This window comes from Dendropsophus ebraccatus, chromosome 15, assembly GCF_027789765.1.
Source record: "Dendropsophus ebraccatus isolate aDenEbr1 chromosome 15, aDenEbr1.pat, whole genome shotgun sequence".
Lineage (NCBI taxonomy): Eukaryota > Metazoa > Chordata > Amphibia > Anura > Hylidae > Dendropsophus > Dendropsophus ebraccatus.
The window spans coordinates 20,202,885-20,228,718 of record NC_091468.1 but is presented as its reverse complement, the minus strand read 5'-3'; the positions used below and the strand labels follow the sequence as shown (position 1 = coordinate 20,228,718).

The 25,834-nt window shown below is 42.0% G+C and overlaps 1 protein-coding gene across 1 annotated transcript in view; it reads left to right on the top strand.

Moving 5' to 3' along the window:
- The window catches only part of PRKCE (protein kinase C epsilon), a 302,560-nt gene that overhangs the window by 158,490 nt on the left and 118,236 nt on the right, over window positions 1-25,834 (top strand). Inside the window, exons 3-9 of the mRNA XM_069955442.1 lie at window positions 9,619-9,778; window positions 14,632-14,666; window positions 16,844-16,929; window positions 19,715-19,844; window positions 22,804-22,946; window positions 23,629-23,725; window positions 25,391-25,605. Of these exons, the coding sequence (XP_069811543.1) occupies window positions 9,619-9,778; window positions 14,632-14,666; window positions 16,844-16,929; window positions 19,715-19,844; window positions 22,804-22,946; window positions 23,629-23,725; window positions 25,391-25,605 (866 nt within the window). The remainder of the gene's footprint in view (window positions 1-9,618; window positions 9,779-14,631; window positions 14,667-16,843; window positions 16,930-19,714; window positions 19,845-22,803; window positions 22,947-23,628; window positions 23,726-25,390; window positions 25,606-25,834) is intronic.

Genomic DNA, 25,834 nt, shown 5'->3' with positions numbered 1-25,834 from the left:
TCCTCTTTTTCATCCACTCTGAAAAATGTGAAAATTGTGACTTGTTGCAGGAGACGTCCCCTGTCTGCTCTAGGGAGAGGGGAGGGGGGAGGGGGGAGGAGGAAGGAGGGAGTTAGCCGGCAGCAGAAAGCAGATAACAGAGGATTACAGGCACGGAGCTGGGTGACAGCTGTAATCTGAGCTCAGACAGGTCACTGGTGACTGTCACAGGAGATATCCCGTGAGGGATTTGTAGATTAACTCTTTGTTGTCCTGTTTTGGTCTTTTCTTTAGCTCTCTCCATAGGAGAACAATGAAGACAGGGGGGAGAGCTTCAAACTGCTTTTTCATGATAAAAATGCATTTTTCGGATAATAAACCCAATTACAAAGTTTCTTAAAATCGCCTGGACTATTGATTTCTGCAAAAAAAAAAATTCACGACAGTGACACTTTAAGGACTTAAGGACTTAATAAATGTCCTCCATAGTGTATGTATACTGTATAATAAATATAAATAATATATATATATATATATATATATATATATATGTATATATATAGTGGTGCCTTCGATTACGAGCATAATTCGTTCCGGGACCGTGCTTGTAATCCAAATCCACTCTTAAACCAAAGCAAATTTTCCCATAAGAAATCATAGAAATGCAGACAATTGGTTCCACACCCCAAAATAATGATTTATTATTCTGAATAACATGTAAAACAGATGAAACAAACATCCAGAAACAGCAGAATATGTGATATATACAAGTTACTGTAGAGTAATGGAGAGAATGGGAAACACAAGGGCGGACAGAGACTGCAGGGAGCATGAAGGAATGAGCAGGGCAGATGTGGGCACATACATGCAGCACTCTCTGTCCGGGGAGAGAGGGGTTACAGCTATGGAGAGATTACCTCCACAGTCCTGTCCCCTGATGCAAGCCCCAGCCTGAAGTGGATCTGCTATGATTTGGAGGATGAGGGAGACTTCCTGGGTCATAGAACAGTACTGTAGACCCCGCTATACAGACCATGCCCCTCCCCCGCTCGTCCTCCCACCCAGTACGTGGAGCTCTTACACCAAAGCAATGCTCTTAAACCAAGTCACAATTGTGAAAAACTGTGAGCTCTTAAACCAAAACGCTCTTAAACCAAGGTACCACTGTGTGTGTGTGTATATATATATATATATATATATATATATATATATATATATATATATATACACACACACACACACACACCAACCAGAGCACTGCTTTTAGAACAAAGTGGTGGCTAGTGACCTAAACAATGATCTGTTGACAATGGGAGGGAAAGAGCAGTATATTTGGAGGAGACAAGTTTGTTTAATGAATGTATCTGCAAAAACACTTACCTTGACACATCCCACAACTATAACTGTATTGGCTGAGAGGATAATACCCTTTAACTGCAGTTACACCTGAATAAGGACTGGACATACAGCTCTAATACCATAGAGACAGGGCCGGATTAAGGAATGGGCACCAGGGGCAAGTGCCTCTGGGCCCCCACCACAAAGGGGCCCCCACCAACCCGAACCCGGAAGCAGAGTTCCGGGTTCAGATTGGTGCATCTATGGCTGCATTTCCACGTTCCGTGATCCTGTCGGATCACGGACGTGGAATGCATGTACCGGAGCCCCCCCGCGGCCGGACAGCATCTGTAATTAGATGCTGGGAGCCTCCCAGCATCTAATTACAGATGCTGTCCGGCCGCGGGGGGGCTCCGGTACATGCATTCCACATCCGTGATCCGACAGGATCACGGAACGTGGAAATGCAGCCCTCACCAGCTCCAGCGCTCTCCTGCGTCCGGTTGCCGCTAGACACAGGAGAGCGCTGTGCCTGTCAGCTCCGGGGAGGCAGCGCACGCCTCTTCTCTCTGGCGGGCTGCGCACGATGACGTCATTTTATCGCGCGCCGCCTGCCGGAGAAGACGTGCGCTGCAGAAGATGGCAGAGGGCCCGGCCAGTTCAGGAGCGAGGAAAGGTGAGTGGAGTGTTTTTTGTTTTTTTTTACTACATCAGCACACCAGAGGGGATTGGGGGGGGGGATACAGCTACCAGCACACCAGAGGGGATTGGGGGGGATACAGCTACCAGCACACCACAGGGGATTGGGGGGGATACAGCTACCAGCACACCACAGGGGATTGGGGGGCGGATACAGCTACCAGCACACCAGAGGGGATTAAGGGGGGGGGGGATACAGCTACCAGCACACCAGAGGGGATTGGGGGGGGGGATACAGCTACCAGCACACCAGAGGGGATTGGGGGGGGGATACAGCTACCAGCACACCAGAGGGGATTGGGGGGGGGGGATACAGCTACCAGCACACCAGAGGGGATTAAGGGGGGGGGGGATACAGCTACCAGCACACCAGAGGGGATTGGGGGGGATACAGCTACCAGCACACCACAGGGGATTTAGGGGGGGGGGAGATACAGCTACCAGCACACCAGAGGGGATTGGGGGGGGGGATACAGCTACCAGCACACCAGAGGGGATTGGGGGGGGGATACAGCTACCAGCACACCAGAGGGGATTGGGGGGGGGGGGATACAGCTACCAGCAAACCAGAGGGGATTGGGGGGGGGGTACAGCTACCAGCACACCACAGGGGATTGGGGGGGGGATACAGCTACCAGCACACCAGAGGGGATTGGGGGGGGGGGATACAGCTACCAGCACACCAGAGGGGATTAGGGGGGGGGATACAGCTAACAGCACACCAGAGGGGATTGGGGGGGGGGGGGGGATACAGCTACCAGCACACCAGAGGGGATTGGGGGGGGGATACAGCTAACAGCACACCAGAGGGGATTGGGGGGGATACAGCTACCAGCACACCACAGGGGATTGGGGGGGGGATACAGCTACCAGCACACCAGAGGGGATTGGGGGGGGGGATACAGCTAGCTACCAGCACACCACCGGGGATTGGGGGGGGGAGGGAATACAGCTACCAGCACACCACAGGGGATTGGGGGGGGGGGATACAGCTACCAGCACACCACAGGGGATTGGGGGGGTGGAGAACTACAGCTATCAGCACACCACAGGGGATGGGGGGGGGGGGAGAACTACAGCTATCAGCACACCACAGGGGATGGGGGGGGGAGAACTACAGCTATCAGCACACCACAGGGGATGGGGGGGAGGGAGAACTACAGCTATCAGCACGCCACAGGGGATTGGGGGGGGGGGAGAACTACAGCTATCAGCACACCACAGGGGATAGCTACATGAGCACCACTAAATCGTTAATTACAATGCTAGGGGCACTGGGGGCGCAAGTACTTTTCCTTGCCCCAGGTGCAGCTAACCCACACACACAGCACATCTGCACACAGTATAACATTAAGTGCGGACACAGCAGGAGCAGAAGATATTATTGCTATATGGAGGGCACAGCCAGGGACATTATGACTATATGGAGGCACAGCAGGAGACATTACTACTATATGGAGGGCACAGCCAGGGACATTATGACTATATGGAGGCACAGCCAGGGACATTATGACTATATGGAGGCACAGCGGGAGACATTACTACTATATGGAGGCACAGCCAGGGACATTATGACTATATGGAGGCACAGCAGGAGACATTACTACTATATGGAGGCACAGCGGGAGACATTACTACTATATGGGGACATAGGGACTTTATAACTATTTGGGCGCACAACAAGGGAATTCTACATACACGGGCAACTCACATACAGTACTTACTCACTTTACTGGAAATCACACCAAAAAGTGGAATTACTACTGTTTGAGACCTTATAGGTTGGGAAAAAGGAAGTAAGTTGTTGAAAAAGTGCGGAGCCTAAGATGTTTGTCTGGCAGGTTCTAAAGAGACGAATTGTAGCTGGAAGAAATCATCATGGTGGTCCAGGCCAGATGGAGAGGAAAAGGAAAGTGACACTTCAGATCAAAGAAGACATCACCTGTGAGTCACTGAATGAGGTTTTTTTTTTTTTTTGTATTTTTTAGCACATTATTCGGTAGGGGTGCCCCAGGGTAAAATAAAAAAAATGTTAGACTATATTGCTCTAAGCCATAATACCCACACTGCTTCTCCCTAGCAAAATCTCCCCACATGTTCAAAATCTGCCACCGGTTTAATAGTGATGTGCGACCGATGGCTGATCCAGCCTTATAAAAGGCTCTGTAAGCGAGCGCCAATCTAGCAGAACGACGCTACTTACCCAGTGGGTAAGAACACACAGAAGGTGCTGGGTTCTCACATTGTGTTTGTGATAATAATGCAATGTGAGAACACACCCTGATAGTCAGCCTTCCCCGCTCCTGTCTCTAGGCCTGGCATCTTCCTCTGCACTCTAGTGACCATCACATGCACAACATAGGAGGATGCTGAGCCACACAGCCAGGAGTGAGAAGGGGTCTGTGCTAAGTCGCCTACAGTAATCAGCCACCTGTATAGATTGCAGTATAGTTTTTTTTTTTTTTTTTTTTTTTTTTTGAGAGGGGGGGGGGAATGGGGCAAAAAAATTGTCGCCCAGGGCCTCCACCAACCTTAATCCGGCCCTGCATATAGACTGCAGCTATATAAACTTTCCTCTGATCAGAAACCTGAATCCACCTGGCTCTGGCCATGCTGTAGATATCAGGTTGGGTATACAGCGTTCTTATCATTGCACAATCACTGCTTGACTCTTAAAGGTTTTTGGATTTTTCGTTTTGTTAATGTTCCTTTTATTGGAGCGTTGTGAATTTTCCATTTGCCCGGGATACGTCTCTGTGTGCTGTAGTGTGCGGCTATAATAACAGAGCGCATTCAGTTGGCTGCATTGGCAGAGCTCCATTCTCCTGATTTGTTCTGCACCTGGTTCCCTTCTGACTATATGAGATTCTTTTTTTTTATTTTGTAGGATATTAACAGCTGAATTTTTTTTATTCTCTTATGCATTTTTTTTTTTATTATTATTTACAGCTTGAATATTTGGAAAAGGAATGTAGTGTTATATTGAAACTGTGTAACGTTAAATGGGTTGTCTGGATTAGCAAATCTATAGTCAGTGTCCTACCAGGAAAAAACGAAGCATTTATACAGGAGGACCATCCAATCTCCCAAATATATTGGCCGGAATGGAGTCTTCTCACTCCTGGAGAACCCTCTTTGTCCATACATTACATGGCCATTGATTTCAATTAAAACCATGTAATGCCTTATTTCCCCTGTGGTGGCGCTGCAGGGTACAAAATGTCAAATAGATCAAAAATTACAGGACCAAACTTAAAGGGGTACTCCAGCGGGGGGGCCTTTTTCGCTGGGACTGGGGAGGAGGTGGCTGAGGGAAAAGACGTCCACTCACCTCCCCGGTTCCAGCGGCCGGTCCCCGGTTCCCGGCCGCTTCCTGGTGTCTGACGTCACGTCTCGGGCCCGCGTCAGACACCAGGAAGCGGCCGGGAACCGGGCACCGGAGCGCTGCGATGCGGGACCTGCCGCTGGACCGGGTAGGTGAGTGGGCGTCTTTTCTCTCAGCCACCTCCTCCCCGGTCCCAGCAAAAAAGTGCCCCCCCACTGGAGTACCCCTTTAGTTGTTACTGACTCCATTATAAGTCAATGGGATCTATGAGAGTAAATTTCAATCTTTACAAAAATCTGTCGAAGCAACCGTAGGTGTTTTATGAACAAAATCACTGACCCTAATATGAATAGAGGCTTATAATAATTATAATTTTTATTTATTTAGCGCCAACAGATTCCACAGCACTTTACAATTCTGGGTAGAGTTTATTTAAAGGGTTATTTCAGGAAAAAAATAACCTATTCCCTATTCACAGAAAAGTAGGAGATCGACCTCTGTACCCCCAGGGGATCTCTGTATCAGGCCCCGCCAGCTCTATTTTTATTGGAGCCACGGGTATGGCACATGACCCGCTCTTTTAATTCCTATAGAGCGACGGAAAGAGCCGAGTACGCTGGAAGAGCCCTGTACTCAGCTCTTTCCATTGGCTCCATAGGAATAAATAGAGCGGCAGGTCATGTGTCGTACCAGTGGCGTACCAGACGAGGGATCACTGTCTGTGTCTTCTCTCGTTCCTTCTCTATTGTACTCCACCTACAATACTGATATATCGATCTAATATTACAGAAATCTCTTACTTCATTTACACCCCATAGTGAACGGTGTAAAAACAAAAACCCAAATATATGCAACCTAAAATAATGGTAGTAAAAAATTCTACTTGTTCCGTAAGTAGACAACCACTCTGCACCGCCAGAAGAGTAGAAAAAGTAACGTCTATTGAAATTTTAACAAAAATAATTTTTGTGTTCTTAAAAATGAACCCTTTATCACTTTCATGCTGCCCGAAACAATTGTCATCCAAGCGGTCCCCATTGTTTTTTCCCTACCCCAGTAGCCTTGTTTGATAGATCTCTCCCAGTTTGGGCTTAGGAGCAAGGCAAGGAGAAGTCTCTGTGTCCCTATGTTCGGGCAGCAAGAAAGTGATGACAATTTCCCTTTAAAGATGTTTTCCTAGGCTTATAGCTACACTGTGCAGTAGGTTTTATATTATTTTGTTCTGCGAGTATCATCTGACTAGAACATAGTTAAATTAGCATTCATGTTTTCTTTAAAAGATTAGAAGATTTCGGCTAATAAGAACCATTGCGGGAAGTGATGCTGCATTATTGGGAACAATAAAGAACATCGGGAAAATTTATTTAATATTTATTATTTAGTATTTTTTTATAGTAACGGTGGGTTTTGTACCGAATTCCAGAACATATTGTAGTGTGAGCTCTGTGGGCACAATTGCTCTTAATGTCTAATGATGCATTATTAATAAAGAACTGTTTTATGGTATATTTAGCATTATTTTCTCATGCGTGAGTGCCCTCTGCTGGTTGCTTTTCAATATAACATTAAGAACTAAAAGGATATAAAGGAAGATTTACTGACATTGGCGAGCCAGGCAGGAATCCTTGGTTATCTTACATTGGTGAGCCAGGCAGTGTTTTACAGTGATGTGACATTGGCGAGCCAGGCAGGAGTCCTTGGTGATCTAACATTGGCGAGCCAGGCAGAAGTCCTTGGTGATCTAACATTGGCAAACCAGGCAGGAGTCCCTGGTGATCTAACATCGGCGAACCAGGCAGGAATCCTTGGTGATCTAACATTGGCGAGCCAAGCAGGAGTCCCTGGTGATCTAACATTGGGAAACCAGGCAGGAGTCCCTGGTGATCTAACATTGGTGAACGAGGCAGGAGTCCCTGGTGATCTAACATTGGCGAACCAGGCAGGAGTCTCTGGTGATCTAACATTGGCGAACCAGGCAGATGTCCCTGGTGATCTAACATTGGCTAGCCAGGCAGGGTCTTGTAGTGATCTAAATAAGTTCAGTGGTCTGGATCATAATACCTGCAATAAAATGCAGCCATTTTTTTATTAATGCAATAAATTGCATCAAAACAACACAACTTAAAAGTGTTGCATTTCTATAGAGAGGCACACGCACAAAGGTTGTAAGGTATATGACAAATCTTATTAGCATTCATAAGCAGATCTGTATGGGAATTCACATTTTTTTGCATGAGCAAAAATATTTGTAGTGGATCCATATTTGTAAAAGACTAAAATATCAGTGGTGCCTGACAGATCTATTTTTGGAACTTATGTTAGTGATGTTACAGTACTTAAAGGAAATCTGTCACCCGGGACAGCGGGGCCGAACTCACCCTACCCCCGATAAAGCCCCCGCTACGTATTCTGTCCTGCTGGTCGGAAGTATGGAAGGAATTATTAGTCTCACGTGTTATGTTTGTTTGAGTGGAATACCCCTTTAACTGTGCCCTTAAAGTGCATGTCATTTCTTCAGTGCCAAGAGCTGCTTATCCTTAGGTCATGTCAGACATTAGAAGCTTTCCTTGGAATGACCCTGGGCTACGAGGACAGCTCTATATGTTTAACCTGATTTTTCCATTAGCTTTTTGTCCCCACAATTCTTTCAGTATTAAGTAATGACGACGGCTCGCTCAGGCTGGTAATGATATTATAGACTCTCTCATTTCTCAGACTTCCTTGTGTCAGAGTTTTACGACTGAACATTATGAGTGTGCTCGCTTCTGTTCTCCGATGACTTTTAATGTCAGCAAAGTAATATAACTGCAAGATTTATAGTTGGGTAAAAAAAAAACTTTTGTGCACTTTAGACTGTGCCGGAATGTGGCGATCTGCTGAGAAGATCCCTTTAATTTTGCTATTTCTCCTTAGAAATACGAGTTATAGAGGACAGATAGATGGATGTGCGGCCGGGCGGTTTATCTCTCATTAGAATGATACACTGACCTTGGCATCTACTTCATGCACATTGGGTTTTCTGCCCTGCTGATTATTATTGTAAATGATCAATATACCCAGAGACATATAATAGTACACGACATAATGTTCCCTCCAGCAACCTGCCCTTGTACAGTAAGGACAGACCGCAAAAAGATTACAGGGGAAGCTCCTCTTAAAGGGGAACTCTGTATTTCATGACAATTTTTTAATCATCCATAATGCTGATGAGTTGCTACATTGCAGAACCTTTACCTTTCTTGGGTCCTAACAATGTCTCCCAGTACTCATATACACTCAGGACTTATAGGGCAGATTAGGGAAAGTATCTAACAATTAAACAAGAAATACATGCAAGCAATGTATAGACAGATGTGAGATAGATAATGTTACAGTGGTGACAAGTGACTAGATTGAAGAAACTTTGCTTTTACCAGTAGTTGCCTTTGGTCCTAACATATATATAAGATACATAGATATATAGATAGATAGATATTTGATAATATATGGATAATGTTATAATTATAATGGGTAGCTAGACTGCAGAACCAGGCTTTACCTTCAGCAGTCGCCTTTTCGGGGTCCTAACAATGACTGCTAATACTCAGACATCTCAAGGAATTATGGTAGAGCAGAATAGGGACACCATCCAGCAACCACACAGAAAAAAATAAATAAATAAATATATATATATTATTTTTTTATTGTTCCAACTATGCGGAATGATGTGTCTCCATTTTAAATGAGTAGAAATAAACACAGTGTAGTCTGGTCAAGTGGTCATTGTTAGTGCTGAGCGAGCATGCCCGGTGTATAGTGCTCGACTGAGGGCTGAGAGTGTTCGATCAAGCTCGATGCTGAGCGCCATCTAGTGGTGCTCGCTGTGCTGTTTAGATATCTGCACTACTTTACCGACACAGCGAATATTTTAACTGTTTCAGAGCTACCAGCATTGTCAGTCATAATGATGTCGGGAGCTCTGAAGCTGTTTAAATACTAATTATAATTGTTGTATATTCCATTTACACACATTCCTTCAAGGGATGAAATATCCAAAAATAAGACTGAAAAATGCAATAGGTGAACCAGGCACCCTCCACTCTGCCGAGCAAGGGGCACCTGGTTAAATGCTCAAGTCTCCCATTGATTTCAATGGAGATCATCACTCGAGCATTTTAGCGGTAGAAGCAGCAGATGAGAAGGGAGAATTAAGGCAGGATAAGACTGAATATTAGATAGTTGTTATTGCTGTAAATCATTTTATACTTCTAATATGTATTATTCATTTTTCTTTTCAGCTCCCAAAGAAAATGAGGAGCGAGTATTCCGAGAGCGAGTGGGGCCCAGGAAGAGGCAGGGGGCCGTGCGGCGTAGGGTTCATCAAGTCAACGGGCACAAGTTTATGGCAACCTACCTTAGACAACCTACTTATTGTTCACACTGCAGAGATTTTATATGGTAAGATATATTATGCGTGTTATATGACTGTATTTTTGTTATACATTAGTATTGATGAGAACGTCAACAGGTTGTAGATCCGTCAATGACCTTTTCAATCTCTGATTTCCACCGTTAAACCCTTGGTGTGATGCTATTAAAGGAGAAGTCCGGTGAAAATTTTTATTAAATTATTGTATTGCAACCAAAAAGTTATACAAATCACCAATATACAGTTATTATGGGAAATGCTTATAAAGTGCTTTTTTTCCCTGCACTTACTACTGCATCAAGGCTTTACTTCCTGGATAACATGGTGATGTCACTTGCTGGATAACATGGTGATGTCACTTCCTGAATAAAATGGTGATATCACTCCCTGGATAAAATGGTGATGGCACTTCCTGGATAACATGGTAATGTCACTTCCTGGATAAAAAATGGTGATGTCACTTCCTGGATAACATGGTGATGTCACTTCCTGTATAAAATGGTGACGTCACGACCTGACTCCCAGAGCTGTGCGGGCTGTGGCTGCTGGAGAGGATGATGGCAGGGGGACACTGAGGGACACAGGGCACTGGAGGGACACTGAGCATCCCTCTGCCATCATCCTCTCCAGCAGCCACAGCCCGCACAGCTCTGGGAGTCGGGTCGTGACATCACTATTTTATCCAGGAAGTGACATCACCATTTTATCCAGGAAGTGAAGCCTTGATGCAGTAGTAAGTGCAGGGAAAAAGCACTTTATGTGCATTTCTCGTAATAAGTGTATATTGGGGATTTGTATAGCTTTTTGGATGTAATACAATATTTTAAAAATTTTCATTGGAATTCTCCTTTAATGCAAATAAAAGGGCACAGATAGGAGGAGCCCTCTATGATCACATCACAGGGATACTTGGCAACAGTCTCAATTTAGACAAGACAATAAACTGCGGAATCTGTTGGCGCTATACAAATAAATATGATAATTATTATTATTATTACAATGTAGTGGACTGAAACGGGGATGGCTTCTGGGGCATTGGTCTCGGAAGAGAATCCATAGTAAAAAAAAAAAATGTACATACATTTTTTGAGCCTTGGGTGCCAGTATTTTTTTTCCATTCCTGAGATTACTATTTGGTTAATTATCTGTGTTTTTGGTAAATAGGTGGGTGGAATTGATTCAGAGGAGGGCTCAGAGAGTCTCAGTAAATGTGAACCATTGTTTTATTTTCACTCAAAATTACAAATGTATTTCAGTATTATTTTACTGTGTGTGAACATAGTCAAATACTCTTACAGCATACGTTATTATTAGTGTAATGTATTAAAAAAATGTTAATAAAAAAAATGCTGTTATATAAATGCTAAAGTACATGGTAAGAAAAAAGAAGTAGTGCTACGAGACACACAACCTCTCAGTCAACCTACAATAGTCACGGGAACACAAAAGCAAATTTAAAAAAATGTAAAAATTCAGCCAATTGTCAACTCTTTGACTGACTGGGGCCATACAATGGGGGGGGGGGGGGGGGGAATGATATTCCACCAATAAAAAACCATTAGTGGGTAAATCTGACCTCTGCCCCCCCCCCCCCATGATTTCTAGAATGATCATCTGACTAGAGCAGGGGGTCAGCGTGAGCTCCGCCAAGTACACTTTGGATGATGCTTCTTTTAAAGGGAATGTGTCATCAGAAAATGACTTATTGTGTAAATAATGTTAGGTTAAACTTATTTTTTAAGCATTTTTGGTGATGTTTTTTTCTCATTTTCTATTGTCTATCTATATTATAAAATAATCCCGATATTTAGCAGTTTTCATTCTCACCCCTGGGGCTAAAACTAAGGTGAAACTTCCTGTTGTGTCTGTGGTGATAAGAGTAGGCTGCTGTAAAGTGATCTGTAGCGTCATGTGACACCAGTAGATAGAGGAGACAATAGCAACTCCCTTTCACATTCTCAAGGGGACAGAGTCTGTTTATTCTCATCTATGTCCATGAGGCTTGCTGTAAAGCAGGTCACTAAATTCTGTTGAAAACAGCTCAGGCAAGATGACTGCCTCCATAACAATGTACAAAAAGTGAAATAAAAATAAATTAAAGTTCGAAAATTGAAACAGAATAGAATAAAAGAACAAGATTTAGTATCTTTCTAAATAATAATAATAAATAATAATAATACTAATATCTGCCTGAAAACACATTCCCTTTAAATGAGATTTCAGGGAAACGTGAAATGAATATAACATAATCAATCACAGACAAAGCCCTGCACCGAAACATCAAAAGACAAAAAAGCAAACAAACAAACAAAAAAAAAACACACGCAAGAAAAACCCTCCCCATAGTAGTGTCCCTTTAAGGCCTCTCTCCACATTGTTTCCTATAAATATCTCACTGGTAGCGTTTCCTTTTTCGTAAACTGACATAAAGGAAAGAAGGGTCACCGCCATTGTCTGTGGTAGTAAATGCGATTCTCTGTGCTGCGCGCTTCCTCTCGGCAGCTCGGATGAGGACTGGGAAGGGGGTGCGAGTGTCTAAGGCCAAAGGGGTCTATCCCAAAGCCTCACAGGACGTTGCCTCTTGCATTGCTCTATAGATCTCACATTTTTGATAGGATATTTTCTCTTCTCCTCGGGGTTTCCTGAACCTGGAGATGCATTATTTTTGTTTGCAGAAGTATAAATTCTACAACTGTGGTCTCCATCTGTTTCCTACTAAGTATAATGTAGCCATGGGCCTCAATGGAGTGAATGCTGACCTGCTTAGATTAGAACTTGGTTTTACATTATCCTAGTTAAAGGGGTTTTCCAGGATTGGAAAAAGCTCAGCAAAAACAGCGCCACCCCTGTCCTCAGGTTGTGTGTAGTATTACAATTTACCTCCATTCACATCAGTGGAACTGAGCTGCAAAACCCACCTCCAACCTGAGGACAAGAGAGGTGCTGTTTCTGGAAGAAAGCGGAGGTGTTTTTCTAAGTCTAAATAACCCTTTTAATCCTTCATCTCTATGTACTCATATTATGGCATTTTTTTTTTTTTTAGAAATATCTGCCCAATCAGGCCAATACTGGCAGATATCGCTCTGTGTAATAGACAATGATCAATGAGGACCTGATCATGCAGCAGGTTTAAAAAACATTGTTCTAGAATACACTGACGTTGAGACACGTGATGGTGTCTATGCGGTGTTTTGGTTGATCTCCCTGAGGTCAACCAGCGTCCTTTTGCATGCACTTACTAGTCATTGCTCCCACTAGCCAGAAACCTACTCCACACTGATGAGGGGCAAAAACCCCGAAACAGCTGTCTGTGGATGGATACCTTGCTGAGGTGGTTTCCTTGACTGGAGAACGCTTTGGCTTGGTTGTTCCTTCCCGGAGGGAAGGTCTGGCTAGTTAACTGACGTCGAGACATGTGATGGTGTCTCTGCAGTGTTCTTTTGCATATTCGATTTCCCAGGGGGCAATGTTCTAGAATACACTGATGTTGAGACACGTGATGGTGTCTCTGCGGTGTTTTGGTTGATCTCCCTGAGGTCAACCAGCGTCCTTTTAAAAAACATTGCCGACTGTGCATCACTACATGTAATAGTGATACACGGACATCGGCTGATAACAGTGTAAGGAAAAAAATAAAGTTTATACTTACAAATCCAAGCTACCTGGTGTCATGCAGTCTTTACATCGCATTTCCTGCTCCCCTCAGCCGCCTTTGACACTTCTGGCCCCGTATCCGTACTGACAGACTCCTCAGCCAATCACTGGCAGCGGGAGGGTCCTAACTCGACCAGTGATTGGCTGAGCGGTCTGTCAGTACACATACAAGACCAGAAGTGTTAGAGGCGGCTGAGGGGAGCAGGAAATGCGGGAATAAGGCAGCAGGACATCCGGGGAGCCCGGGTAAGTATTAACTTTATTTTTTTTCTAGGTGAAAGCAAAGACTGCACAGACATCACTAACAATATAGATGTAGATTTTTTATATAGACACCCCCCCCTTGCTACATGATAGTTGAGCTGTCCGATAGGCTCAGCAAGTGATCGCTGATCTAGCAGATTGGCGCTCGCTTACACTGTTCATTGGGATGAGTAATATGGTTCTAACACATATAAAAAAAGTTGTAAATCTTAAAATGATTTTTTTTTTACAACTAAATTAAAATGATAAAACGTCTGTCACCTCACATACGGTACAATTTTACGTCCCTGATTATTATAAATGTAGAATTACCTTACATTTTAGGCCTATGTTAAAAGAAAAAAAGGAGGGGGGGGGGTTGATTTTTTTCTTTTTACACTTTTTTTGCGCTGTTTATTTCCTCAAACCAGGTCTGCAAACTGTGCATTTGCTGTAGCAAAAAAAAAAAAAGAAAGAAGAAAAAAAAGAAAGAAACAAAAACCTGAAGAAAGGTCTCTACAATATTTATAAACAAATTCAGTAACCAGATCAAAAAACATTCCACATGCCTGATCAGCGTGATACTGTGATACTGTGCATGACACACCTCTGTAATATCTAGAACAGTTTATTGATACATTTCCAGGATGAATAACTGATCAAAATTTTATTTTTTTTTATTCTTTGAGAAACGCTTTAGAATTCCTCATTCATGTGGAATACAAAAATTCACTGAGGTCCTTTTAAACCTGAGCTGCAGTAACCCAGCGCCACCACTACACAATGGACAGCACTGTCCACCCTGTTTATTCTGTATACCGTATACCAGCTACAGCTCTGCAGTGAGCTAAGGATAGGCCATTAATGTAAAAGTCCTGAAAAATCTCTTTGTTATAATCAAGTATTTTTCTGTTTGTTTTGTTGTTTCAGAATATTATAAGTAGCACAAAAATGTCCTGTGTTAATATTTGTTTCTTATTTTCAGGGGAGTTATAGGGAAACAGGGTTACCAATGTCAAGGTAAGAGTATATACCTTATATCTATCTATCTATCTATCTATCTATCTATCTATCTATCTATCTGTCTATCAATCTATCAACATTTGAGTGGCTTCTCAACACAATTTTCACGCTTTCACAATCTATCTATCTATCTATCTATCTATCTCCTATCTATTTATCTATCTCCTATCTATCTATCTATCTATCTTCTATCTATCTATCTATCTATCTCCTATCTATCTATCTATTTATCTATCTCCTATCTATCTATCTATCTATCTATCTATCTATCTATCTATCTATCTCCTATCTATATATCTATCTCCTATCTATCTATCTATCTATCTATCTATCTATCTATCTATCTTCTATCTATCTATCTATCTATCTATCTATCTATCTATCTATCTATCTCCTATCTATTTATCTATCTATCTCCTATCTATCTCCTATCTATCTATTATCTATCTATCTATCTATCTATCTATCTATCTATCTATCTCCTATCTATCTATCTATCTATCTATCTATCTATCTATCTATCTGTCTCCTATCTATCTATCTATCTATCTATCTATCTATCTATCTATCTCCTATCTATCTATCTATCTATCTATCTATCTCCTATCTATCTATCTATCTATCTATCTATCTATCTATCTCCTATCTATCTATCTATCTATCTATCTATCTATCTATCTATCTATCTGTCTCCTGTGACGAGCGTAGTGATGGGGAGTTGCTCTCTGGGAAATCTCGCCTCATCTCTGTAAACTTGTTCTGATTTGGAAAGAGAACAGGGTGGAAAATGTTGCTGTCTGCCAGCTTTTCTTTCTCATGCTCTGTGCTGGGTATCTTATCTGCTCCCGCTCTGCCCCGGCTCTGGCCATGTGTCTGCTATCTGTGCAGTATGAGGAGCTGCCAGTCTGTGATCAGTCTCTGGCAAGGTATATACTCCAGTCCTGTAGATCATCTCGCCAATATTCTGTCTGGAATCACATAACTCTATCAGGTCCACTGTATCCTGATAATATAAGGGACGGCCGAGAAAATATCAGACTGACATCTAAACATACTGACATCTCCTATCTGATTCTATAATGTCACATGTCCATCTTATAGAAAATGTTTGTCCTTTTTATACTTCCAGCACAATGTTTCTTGTCTCTGCTGTAATTTATAGTTTTATTGATATAAACAAGTTTTTGTTTCATGTTTTGTCCACTTATGGATAGCCCTTTTAATTTATTTTAAGTTGTTTTTTTTTGCCCGTTTTCCAGCTGCCTTTTCTAACAGTCGTCATTTTGGTGCAGAAATAGTGGCATATTATGCAAATTAGGACAATCATTTGCATATTATGCTGTATTTTCATCTCAAAATGACGACCGACCAAGAAAGGCAGCTGTAAACTGGGTAAAAAAAAAAAAAAAAACGACATTGTGAGAACATAACCTAAATGTTAGTATGTTTTACTGTTAAATTTAAAATGTACCTGTCGTTTAAATTTTTTTTTTTGCATAAATAAATAGTACGGGCGATTTTAAGAAACTTTGTAATTGGGTTTATTAGCCGGAAAATGCATTTTTTATCATGAAAAAGCAGTTTGAAGCTCTCCCCCCTGTCTTCATGTTTTTCTGTGGAGAGGGGAGGGGTGGAGGGAGATGAGGCACCAAAACAGGACAACAAAGAGTTAATTTACAGCTACATCACCGGGCTATCTCCTCTGGCGACAGCACTGACCTCTGAATACTGGCTTTCATACTGCTCCCACTGTGTAATCCTTTGTTCTCTGCTGGCGACTAATCTCCCTCCTCCCTCCTCCCCTTTCCACAGGGCTCGACTGATGTAAAAGAGTGAAAGGGGTTATCCAGCTCTACAAAAACATGGCCACTTTCTTCCAGAGACAGCTGTCTCTGAAAGAAAGTGGCCATGTTTTTGTAGCACTGGATAACCCCTTTAATATTTCCTGATAATGAGCAGTGAATGAGAGAGAGGAGGGGGGAGGGGAGGGACCTGGGGAAAGTCTTTTTGAATGCAGATAATGGCATATTTGCCTAATAAACCCAATTACAAAGTTTCTTAAAATCGCCTGGACTTGATTTCTGGGGGAAAAAAAACAAAAAAACGACAGTGACACTTTAACTCTTCTAACTCTGTGACTTTTTGAAGAAGACTTTCTTGTTCCCTGTTTGCAGTTTGCACTTGCGTAGTTCACAAGAGATGCCACGAGCTTATAATAACGAAATGCGCCGGCCTAAAGAAACAGGAAACTCCCGACGAGGTAAATATTTAGATTTGGAATGTTGGACAATGTCTCCGCTATGGCATCTCTTCTATCTTTTGGTGTGTCATTGTTTTGTGTTATCTATTGTTTATTGTGTTTATTGTGTGATGGCAAAAAAGAACATTGACCAGAGAATTGGGGTACATAGAAAACATCCGAGATGAAATGGGACCAGTATTATTGTACCAGGTTTTATCACTGGGGACAGATGGAGCCCTTTCACAAGACCTGGCACAGGTTACAACCACCTTGTTTTGAAGGGGTAGTTCTGCACATAAATGTTTATTTTAAATCAACTAGTGGCAGAAAGGGCAAAAGATTTGTAATTTACTTCTACTAAAAAATCTCATGTCTTTCAGTACTTATCAGTTGCTGTATGTTCTGCAGGAAGTGGTGTATTCTTTCCAGTCTGGAGAGCAGGAGAGGTTTTCTATGGGGATTTGCTGCTGCTCTGGACAGTTCCTGACATGGACAGAGGTGGCAGCAGAGAGCACTGTGTCAGACTGGAAAGAATACATCACTTCCTGCAGGATATACAGTAGCTGATAAGTACTGGAAGACTGGAGATTGTTTACAAATTACAAATCTTTGTCCCCTTCTGGCATCGGTTGATTTAAAAGTTTTTTTTTTTTTTTAGTAAGTTTTTTTCTTTTAGTTAATCATTATGCAGACAATTTCGGCTAGGCTCACACTACGTTTTTGCAATCCGTTTTTTATTATCTGATGAAAAAAAACGGATGCATTTGTGTGCATCTGTTTTGATCCGTGTTTTCATTGACTTCCATTGTTAAAAAAACGGATCCATTTTTTTGACGGACACAAAAACATGGTCTACCTCATTTTTGTGTCCGTCAAAAAAAAAACAAAAAACGTTTTGATCCGTTTTTTTTAAAATGGAAGTCAATGGAAAAACTGATCCAAATGGATGCACACAGTTGCATTTGTTTTTTTTTCATCAGTTTTTCATCCGTTTGTTGCAAAAAACAGATTGCAAAAACGTAGTGTGAACCCAGCCTTCTCTAAAATTTTCTGGAATCCTTTAATTTAGTTCGGTTATGTAATCTCATGGTGGCCCCCTTGAAATTACTTGTGTCTCTGTGCTCTCAGTGGGGTCACCATCTCAGCTAACACAACCTCCTGTATGATGAGCATTGACTGTTTCACACAAGTTCTCTATGGGGGTGGGCTGGGGTTACTGGTGATTATTATACAGCTCCTGTCACACAGTTATAATAGATGTGATGACAGTTCAGCCTCCCTGGCTGTATACTTATAGTCTCTTAGGTTATACAGAGATATATAGAGAGGAGGATTATACGTTGTCCTCCTAGAAGGCAGAAATGGTACTGGCACTAGCAACCCATGTAATTCTCAGCTGATGCATCATGGGATTGATGGCAGATATGAATAGGAGAGAATGCTGTAAAGAAATGTGTGAATACAGCAGAGCTGGGATGAAACAGATGACATTGCAGGAATAGTAGTAGTGAGTGTGCAGTATATAGTCAGAACAAATTGCTTTTTTAAACAGTGGACTGTAGCTTCTTTGGGACCCCTCTGCCCCAGGGCCCTATTCCAACCACAGGGGCTGCCTCTATGGTACTTATTACCCTGTTCTAGAGACTTGAAGTTATGATGACTGCTCTTATATATTTTTCCTGGACAATTTGGGATCTATGAGGGATTAAACGGGTTATATAAATTTAGAAAAATGTGGCTGCCAGAAACAGCACCTTTCCTGTCCTCAGGTTGGGTGTGGGGTTTTGCAGCTAAGGGCCTTATTCCACGGGACGATTATCGTTCGGATAATCGTTAATGATAAACGATCTCAAACGACCGCTACTGCGAATGACCTGAAATCGTTCATCCAATTACACGAATCGATTATCGTCACTTATGATCGTTCTTGCGGTCGTCTTGTCGTCGCTTTGCGTTCTTCACTTCTGCGAACGACGTCTTATTCCATGCGAACGATTTGCGAACGAGCAAAGATAAAAATAGGTCCAGGTCTCATTAAGCGATCAACGATTTCTCGTTCGTCGTTTAATCGTTAACTGCTATTCAACCGAACAATTATCGCTTAGTACCGAACGATTTAACGATTATCCGAATTATAATCATCCCGTGGAATAGGACCCTTAGTTACATTAAAGTGATTGGAGCTGAATTGTTATGCCGCAAACAACCTAAGGACAGGGGTGGTGCTGTTTTTACAAGAAAGTAGGTTTATCTAATTCTAGATAACCTCTTTAAATGTGATGCAATATAGTAGGCTGAACTCTTTTCTGTCAATTAGTGATTTTTTTCCCCCTAAAGGTTTGGTATTAGAAAAATACAGCTGTTTTCTAGTAGAAACAGCACCACGCCTGTCCTCAGGTTGAGACTGGTATTGCAGATCAGCTCAATTGTAGGTTTTTTTTATTTCCTGACAACACAGCCAAAAAACAGTCCCCGACGCAGTGTGTATGGAATAAAGCAGCCTTGCTTTTCTGATCCTGTATAACTCCTTTAACCTTACAGTAAAGTGCGTCAGCAGGTAAAGCCGAGATATTATAAGATGTCTATAAAATCGAATTCTTTGTAAATAGGCTGAGTGAGCTTTTTTTTATTAGTGCAGGGGTGTCAGATGTGTACGGACTAAATACCTGAAATCCGTCCGTCTCTTATCGAATCGCTGCACAGATTGTTCTGTCCTGTCTTAGATCATTGCTGTGTTGGAACTCTAAGTCCAGATGTGTTTGTAAGAAGTTAATACATATATATTGGTTTTTTTTCTCTACAGGTCGGCTCCCAACGGTTTAGTGTCAATATGCCTCACAAGTTTAGTATCCACAACTACAAAGTACCCACGTTTTGTGATCACTGTGGTTCTTTATTATGGGGTCTTATGAGGCAAGGTTTACAATGCAAAGGTGAGACTTAAAATCTTGTGTCTTCTTTAAGGCTTGTCAATGAATAAAGTAAACCTGGTATTTCTTAGGGAATCATATAAAGTGGTAACTTGTGGTTATGGTTCTCGCACAATCTATGCATAAATTAAAAGTGCAAGCAAATATAAGAAACTTTGTAATATATCTTATCAGAGAAATTTGCCTCTTTCTCCTATAATCAATTCATTATTTACACTGAAAAACTGTCATGAGAAACGGGACAGACTGTTAGCTTACTAAATAAATGCTGCTCATAATAGTCTATCAGGGGATCTGCAGAGAGCAAAACAAAGAGAGGCTGGAGCAGCTCATAGTAGGAGTTATATAGTGGAGTTTACAGCCTACCCTGCTCAGTATTGCTCTATAATGTCCTCCAGGCTCTTACCACTCTTGGGGGTGTGCTGTAGAAATATAGGAGAGCAGGGTCCCCTTGTCTGTGTGTTTGCAGTGTATGGGAGTTATCATACAGGATAGGCTTCACCCAATAAGTGCAGGAACAACAGGAATTAGAGGCTAAAGACTGACACCTTTAGAAGGGTCATGTGATTAGCTTAGAGGCAGCTAGGACCTCTTCCATTGATACCTGTGTAAAAGGGACATCATTTCCCCAGGAATTACCACCTTTTATTACAATCTGTACCCTTAAAGGGAACCTGTGACTGTGACAATGGTATCTAATCCATCAGCATCAGGTAAGAGAAGAGGAGAAACTGAAAAAATACAATATACACACACACACACACACGGTGGTCCAAAAGTAGGTGGACAGTATATGTAATAGGGTTATGAAGGGAGAGATTTATCAAACATGGTGTAAAGTGAGACTGGCTCAGTTGCTCCTAGCAACCAATCAGATTCCACCTTTCATTACTCACAGACTCTTTGGAAAATGAAAGGTGGAATCTGATTGGTTGCTAAGGGCAACTGAGCCAGTTTCACTTTACACCATGTATGATAAATCTCCCCCTTTCATAACCCTATTGCACCTACTGTCCACCTACTTTTGGACCACCCTGTAAATTTGTGGGAAAAGATTCAGTATAACATGTTATTTATTGTTTGAAGTCTCTGATCCTTTTATACTAAGTAGTCAAGTGGGTGGTCCTGTCATTGGGTAACCCTGCCCGCTGGACTCTTTAGAATAAAAAGTGCAATCAATCAAAGTTACAAGTTACAGTATATAGAATATTTCCCTATAAGAATGTATATCAGTCTTCTCAGCTTTCCCTGCTCTATAACAGCATGCAGACAGAATAGATAGCATTTCCATAGTGAAGGGTTCCCTTCCCTAAGCTGCATTTCAGATAGCTGTCAGCTATTTTTTTCCAGCCACCCCATCATCTTACACCCTGGAGCGAGCAGCATAGGGAATAACCAGCTCTTTGGCTAGAGTCCAAAAACTGGGATATATAGGGAAAATATATATGGAATTCCCACTTTCATTTTGATTCTTCCAAATGAGATTATATAATTTAGCAAATTTAATAAGTTAATAATGGAGAAATTTTTTTCATCGACTGATCGTCAAGTCAAGGAAACTTTTAAAACTGAGAACATCTTTATAATATTTGTCCTGCGATCCAGCCATTAGTCTTATCAAATTTAATACCTGGAGATAATAGCGAGAAACTCAAATTACATCTGCAATATAGAAGCACCCCCACTCATAAAAGACGCTGACGATAAAAATATATATTAGCAAATTGCTATTTTTATATTTCGGTTGCCATAGAGATTGACGGGGTTTTAAATGTCGTAAATCCCTGTAAAAGGAAATTTCAAATCTGTCTAATAAACATCTTGAGGATGATGTATACGGGCAACACGTAAACTCTTTCTTCACCAGACGTTTACTGGTGATTTGTTATTTTACGTATAAAAACTTTGAACTTCTGTTTTGTAAAATGTTATTAAGAATGAATAGATACCAAAAATTACCACTAGAGGGCGATGTTGGGCTGCAGTTTTTACACTCAACCATTGACTTTAGATTTTGGTTCTCTGTTGCTGTAAGTTTTTTCTACAGTCAGGTTTTAGTGTCCATATATATCGTGCGGTGTGATATCATTGATATCAAATATCCTTCGGGATAATCCCACTATAGAAAGCCATTGCATATGCACAGGTTATGCTATACTTTTTTGATAAGTGTGGATCCCAACATATTCACCCATCAAGCAATGGGGAACATTCTGTGCATAGGGCATAATAAGGACTAGAGTGGGAACATCCCATAGAAAGGAGGAGGCTAGTGTATACAGGATAGTGTATACAGGATAGCATATACAGGATAGCGTATACAGGATAGTGTATACAGGATAGCATATACAGGATAGTGTATACAGGACAGTGTATACAGGATAGTGTATACAGGACAGTGTATACAGGACAGTGTATACAGGACAGCGTATACAGGATAGTGTATACAGGATAGTGTATACAGGATAGCATATACAGGACAGCGTATGCAGGATAGCGTATACAGGATAGCGTATACAGGATAGCGTATACAGGATAGTGTATACAGGATAGCATATACAGGATAGCGTATACAGGACAGTGTATACAGGATAGTGTATACAGGATAGTGTATACAGGATAGTGTATACAGGACAGTGTATACAGGACAGCGTATACAGGATAGTGTATACAGGATAGTGTATACAGGATAGTGTATACAGGATAGCATATACAGGACAGCGTATGCAGGATAGCGTATACAGGATAGCGTATACAGGATAGCGTATACAGGATAGCGTATACAGGATAGCGTATACAGGATAGTGTATACAGGACAGTGTATACAGGACAGTGTATACAGGACAGCGTATACAGGACAGCGTATACAGGATAGCGTATACAGGATAGTGTGTACAGGTTAGTGTATACACCTGAATGAGTTTTGAATATTCTAACCCTAATTCTGTTTTTTATCCCCCAGTTTGTAAAATGAACGTACATAGACGCTGTGAATCTAATGTAGCACCAAACTGTGGAGTGGACTCTCGGGGGATAGCGAAAGTATTGGCCGACCTGGGGGTTACACCAGACAAAATCACAGCTGCCGGCCAGAGGAGGAAAAAGGTAGATCCCACTTCTTCTACTTCACACAATGGAGACGTCTCCTCAAATCGACACAGATGTGCCATGTGGAGGAACCCTATAGGGAAAACTAAAGTGGGACTGGTTTATGCCGCCACATCACCCACCTGCCTCCTGCCCCTCCATATCTCAGGAACTACACATTTGTCTTTTGCTAGTATATAACCAGTGCTTTATTCTGAAGACAACTCTGCACATTATACAGTGAAAGATTGCCAAAAGTCTTTGAGAAGGTCAAAGTTCGCTGTTTCCGTCTATTACAGTTCAAGGCCATGTTCACACATTGGGGGAGATTTATCAGACATTGTGTAAAATGAAACTGGCTCAGTTGCCCCTAGCAACCAATCAGATTCCACTTTTAATTTTACAGAGCGTCTGTGAGGAATGAAAAGTGGAATCTGATTGGTTGCTAGGGGCAACTGGGCCAGTTTCACTTTACACCATGTTTGATAAATCTCCCCCATGAGCTGAAATCTCCCCTCATATGCTGAAACACAGATGATGTTTTGTTACAATGGGTCAGTGCAGGTTTACAATTCCTCAATCTGAGTATAAGTTGTCTTTCTATTCACTGACACAGATCATGCTGTATACATATATACCTATGGCAGGATTTACTTTCTTTACACATATATTAGTTCCTAATCTTGTCCATTTCTCTCAGTTGAATGCAGGTAGCGAGACGCAGCCTACCATCCCCGGCGTTCCAACAGTGGAAGATGACAGGTCAAAATCGGCCCCAACGTCTCCATGTGATCAGGGTTCGAGACCTTTATATCTTTTCATACATTTAGTCTGCGTCACCTGTGACACACACTCTATTAGGTTACTGTACGAGTACCAAAATGTTCAAAAACCTATATATGTGTCGAGATAGGAGTGATTGAATTAGAGGCCTGAAGCCTCCATTATCTCCAAGGTAAACAAGCCTATGACAACACTCCCTGTCATGTCCTGGCAGCCAGGCCTTGTCATCAGAAACACACCATGTGATACAAGTAGGTGAGGAAGTCTAAGTAACCATGCAATTGGGCCTCATTACAGTCTGACAGAAAAAAATGGATCTTGTTACCCATAGCAACCAAAATTTAGATTTTTAAACTGCTTCATCGGTTAACACCTTAAACTAGGCGGGGTTAATGTCAACTAGATGGGGGGGGGGGCAACTGCTGTGAAGCCCCGCCTAGGTGACACTGTCTATCGATGAAATGAAGCGATTTTAGAACAGAAAGAAGACACAGACAAGTTTTATACAGGTGTATAGGGAATCTGCAGCTTCTCAGCTTGTGGATGGAGCGAAAAGCTTCACATAGAGTGAGGAGGGGGGGTGGGGGTGACAGCATCACTGTAAGAACTGTATAAGCTGCGCTGTGATTGGGGGCTATTGGCAACACAAATGTTTTTATGATAAACAGTTTGGCTGAGGGACAAGTTGCACGAAATATCTTGGTTGTACGACCTGTCTTAGCCATGTGTAGCTTTATACACAGCTTTTAGAGGTTTTTTTACTCCGTTTTTTTGCCATCTAGGTGTGTTTTTCTCAGTTGAGTTTTAGTATTGCAATTTTTTTCTTATTTGTCATTTTGGCCCTGCTTTTTTTTCCATGTGATTCTTTCAACATGTTACCCAAGCATTTCTTTTAACTCATTAGGGTGACCACACAGCTGACATTGTTTCTGACATTCTAGCTATGTTCACACTGCGTACGGATCCGTCCGCAGTTCTTACGCTGCCGTACATGTGCGGCTGAAACTACGGGCGTGGGAAAAATAGACATGCGGCCGGATGCGTACGAACCGCGAACATACGCCCGTAGTACAGTTATGGTTCCCTAGCTTGTTTCGAAGCGATCTGAAACAGGTGATTTACTTGGAAATCTTCGTCCAGCCCCGTAAACCACACAGAACCTTTTGGATCGAAAAATCAAGTTCAATTTGGCTGAAATAAGTACTTCGTACGGGACCGCATGGAAATCCACGGTCGTGAGTTGGAACATTTCCGTCCTCAAACAATGGTCTTGTTCATTTTTCACGGCGCCGTATACGATCCGGCCGTAAGCTCATACGTAGTGTGCACTGTGCGGGCGTATATCGTATACTTTCAAGCGAACGCATCAGCCTCAAAACTACGTGCGTATATTCGCAGTTCGCACTACGGCTGGACTCATACGCAGTGTGAACATAGCCTTAAAACGCATAGTTTTTTAGCCCAAAATTGCTTTTTACGGGATTTTTTTTTTTTTTTTTAAACAGGGATAGAAAATGTACTTATATATTTCCAGGGGGGAAGCTCTATAAAGAGATATTGTTATTTCATGTGGAATACAAGTAATTGCCAAATCAGACATGACAGAAGAGATGTAGGCTCATTTTTTTGGTTATTTTTTTGCCATTTCTTTAATAATCTTTTTGTTGCTTTTCATTTAGAAATTAAGGAACTTGAAAATAACATCAGGAAAGCACTTTCATTTGACAACCGAGGAGAAGAGCACAAAGCGGCAGCGACTGCATCAACGGACAGTCAGCTGACAATAACCGGGGAAAACGGGGAGAACGGGGAGCTCAAAATTCATCAGACAAAGAGGATAGGGCTGGAGGACTTCAACTTCATCAAAGTATTAGGGAAAGGCAGTTTTGGAAAGGTAAGAAATGTGTTCTCAAAAAAATAGTGGGGAAATTTATTACAGAGGTTGGGTTCGGTAAGAAAAACATGTGCAGTTTCTTCCAAAAACAGCGCCACACCCATGTACAGGTGTGTGTGTGTGGTATGACACAGATCCTATAAGACAGTGCACAGATCTTGTATGGCAGTACATGGATTCCACATGGCAGTGCACAGATCCTGTATGGCAGTACATGTGTGGTGTCCCA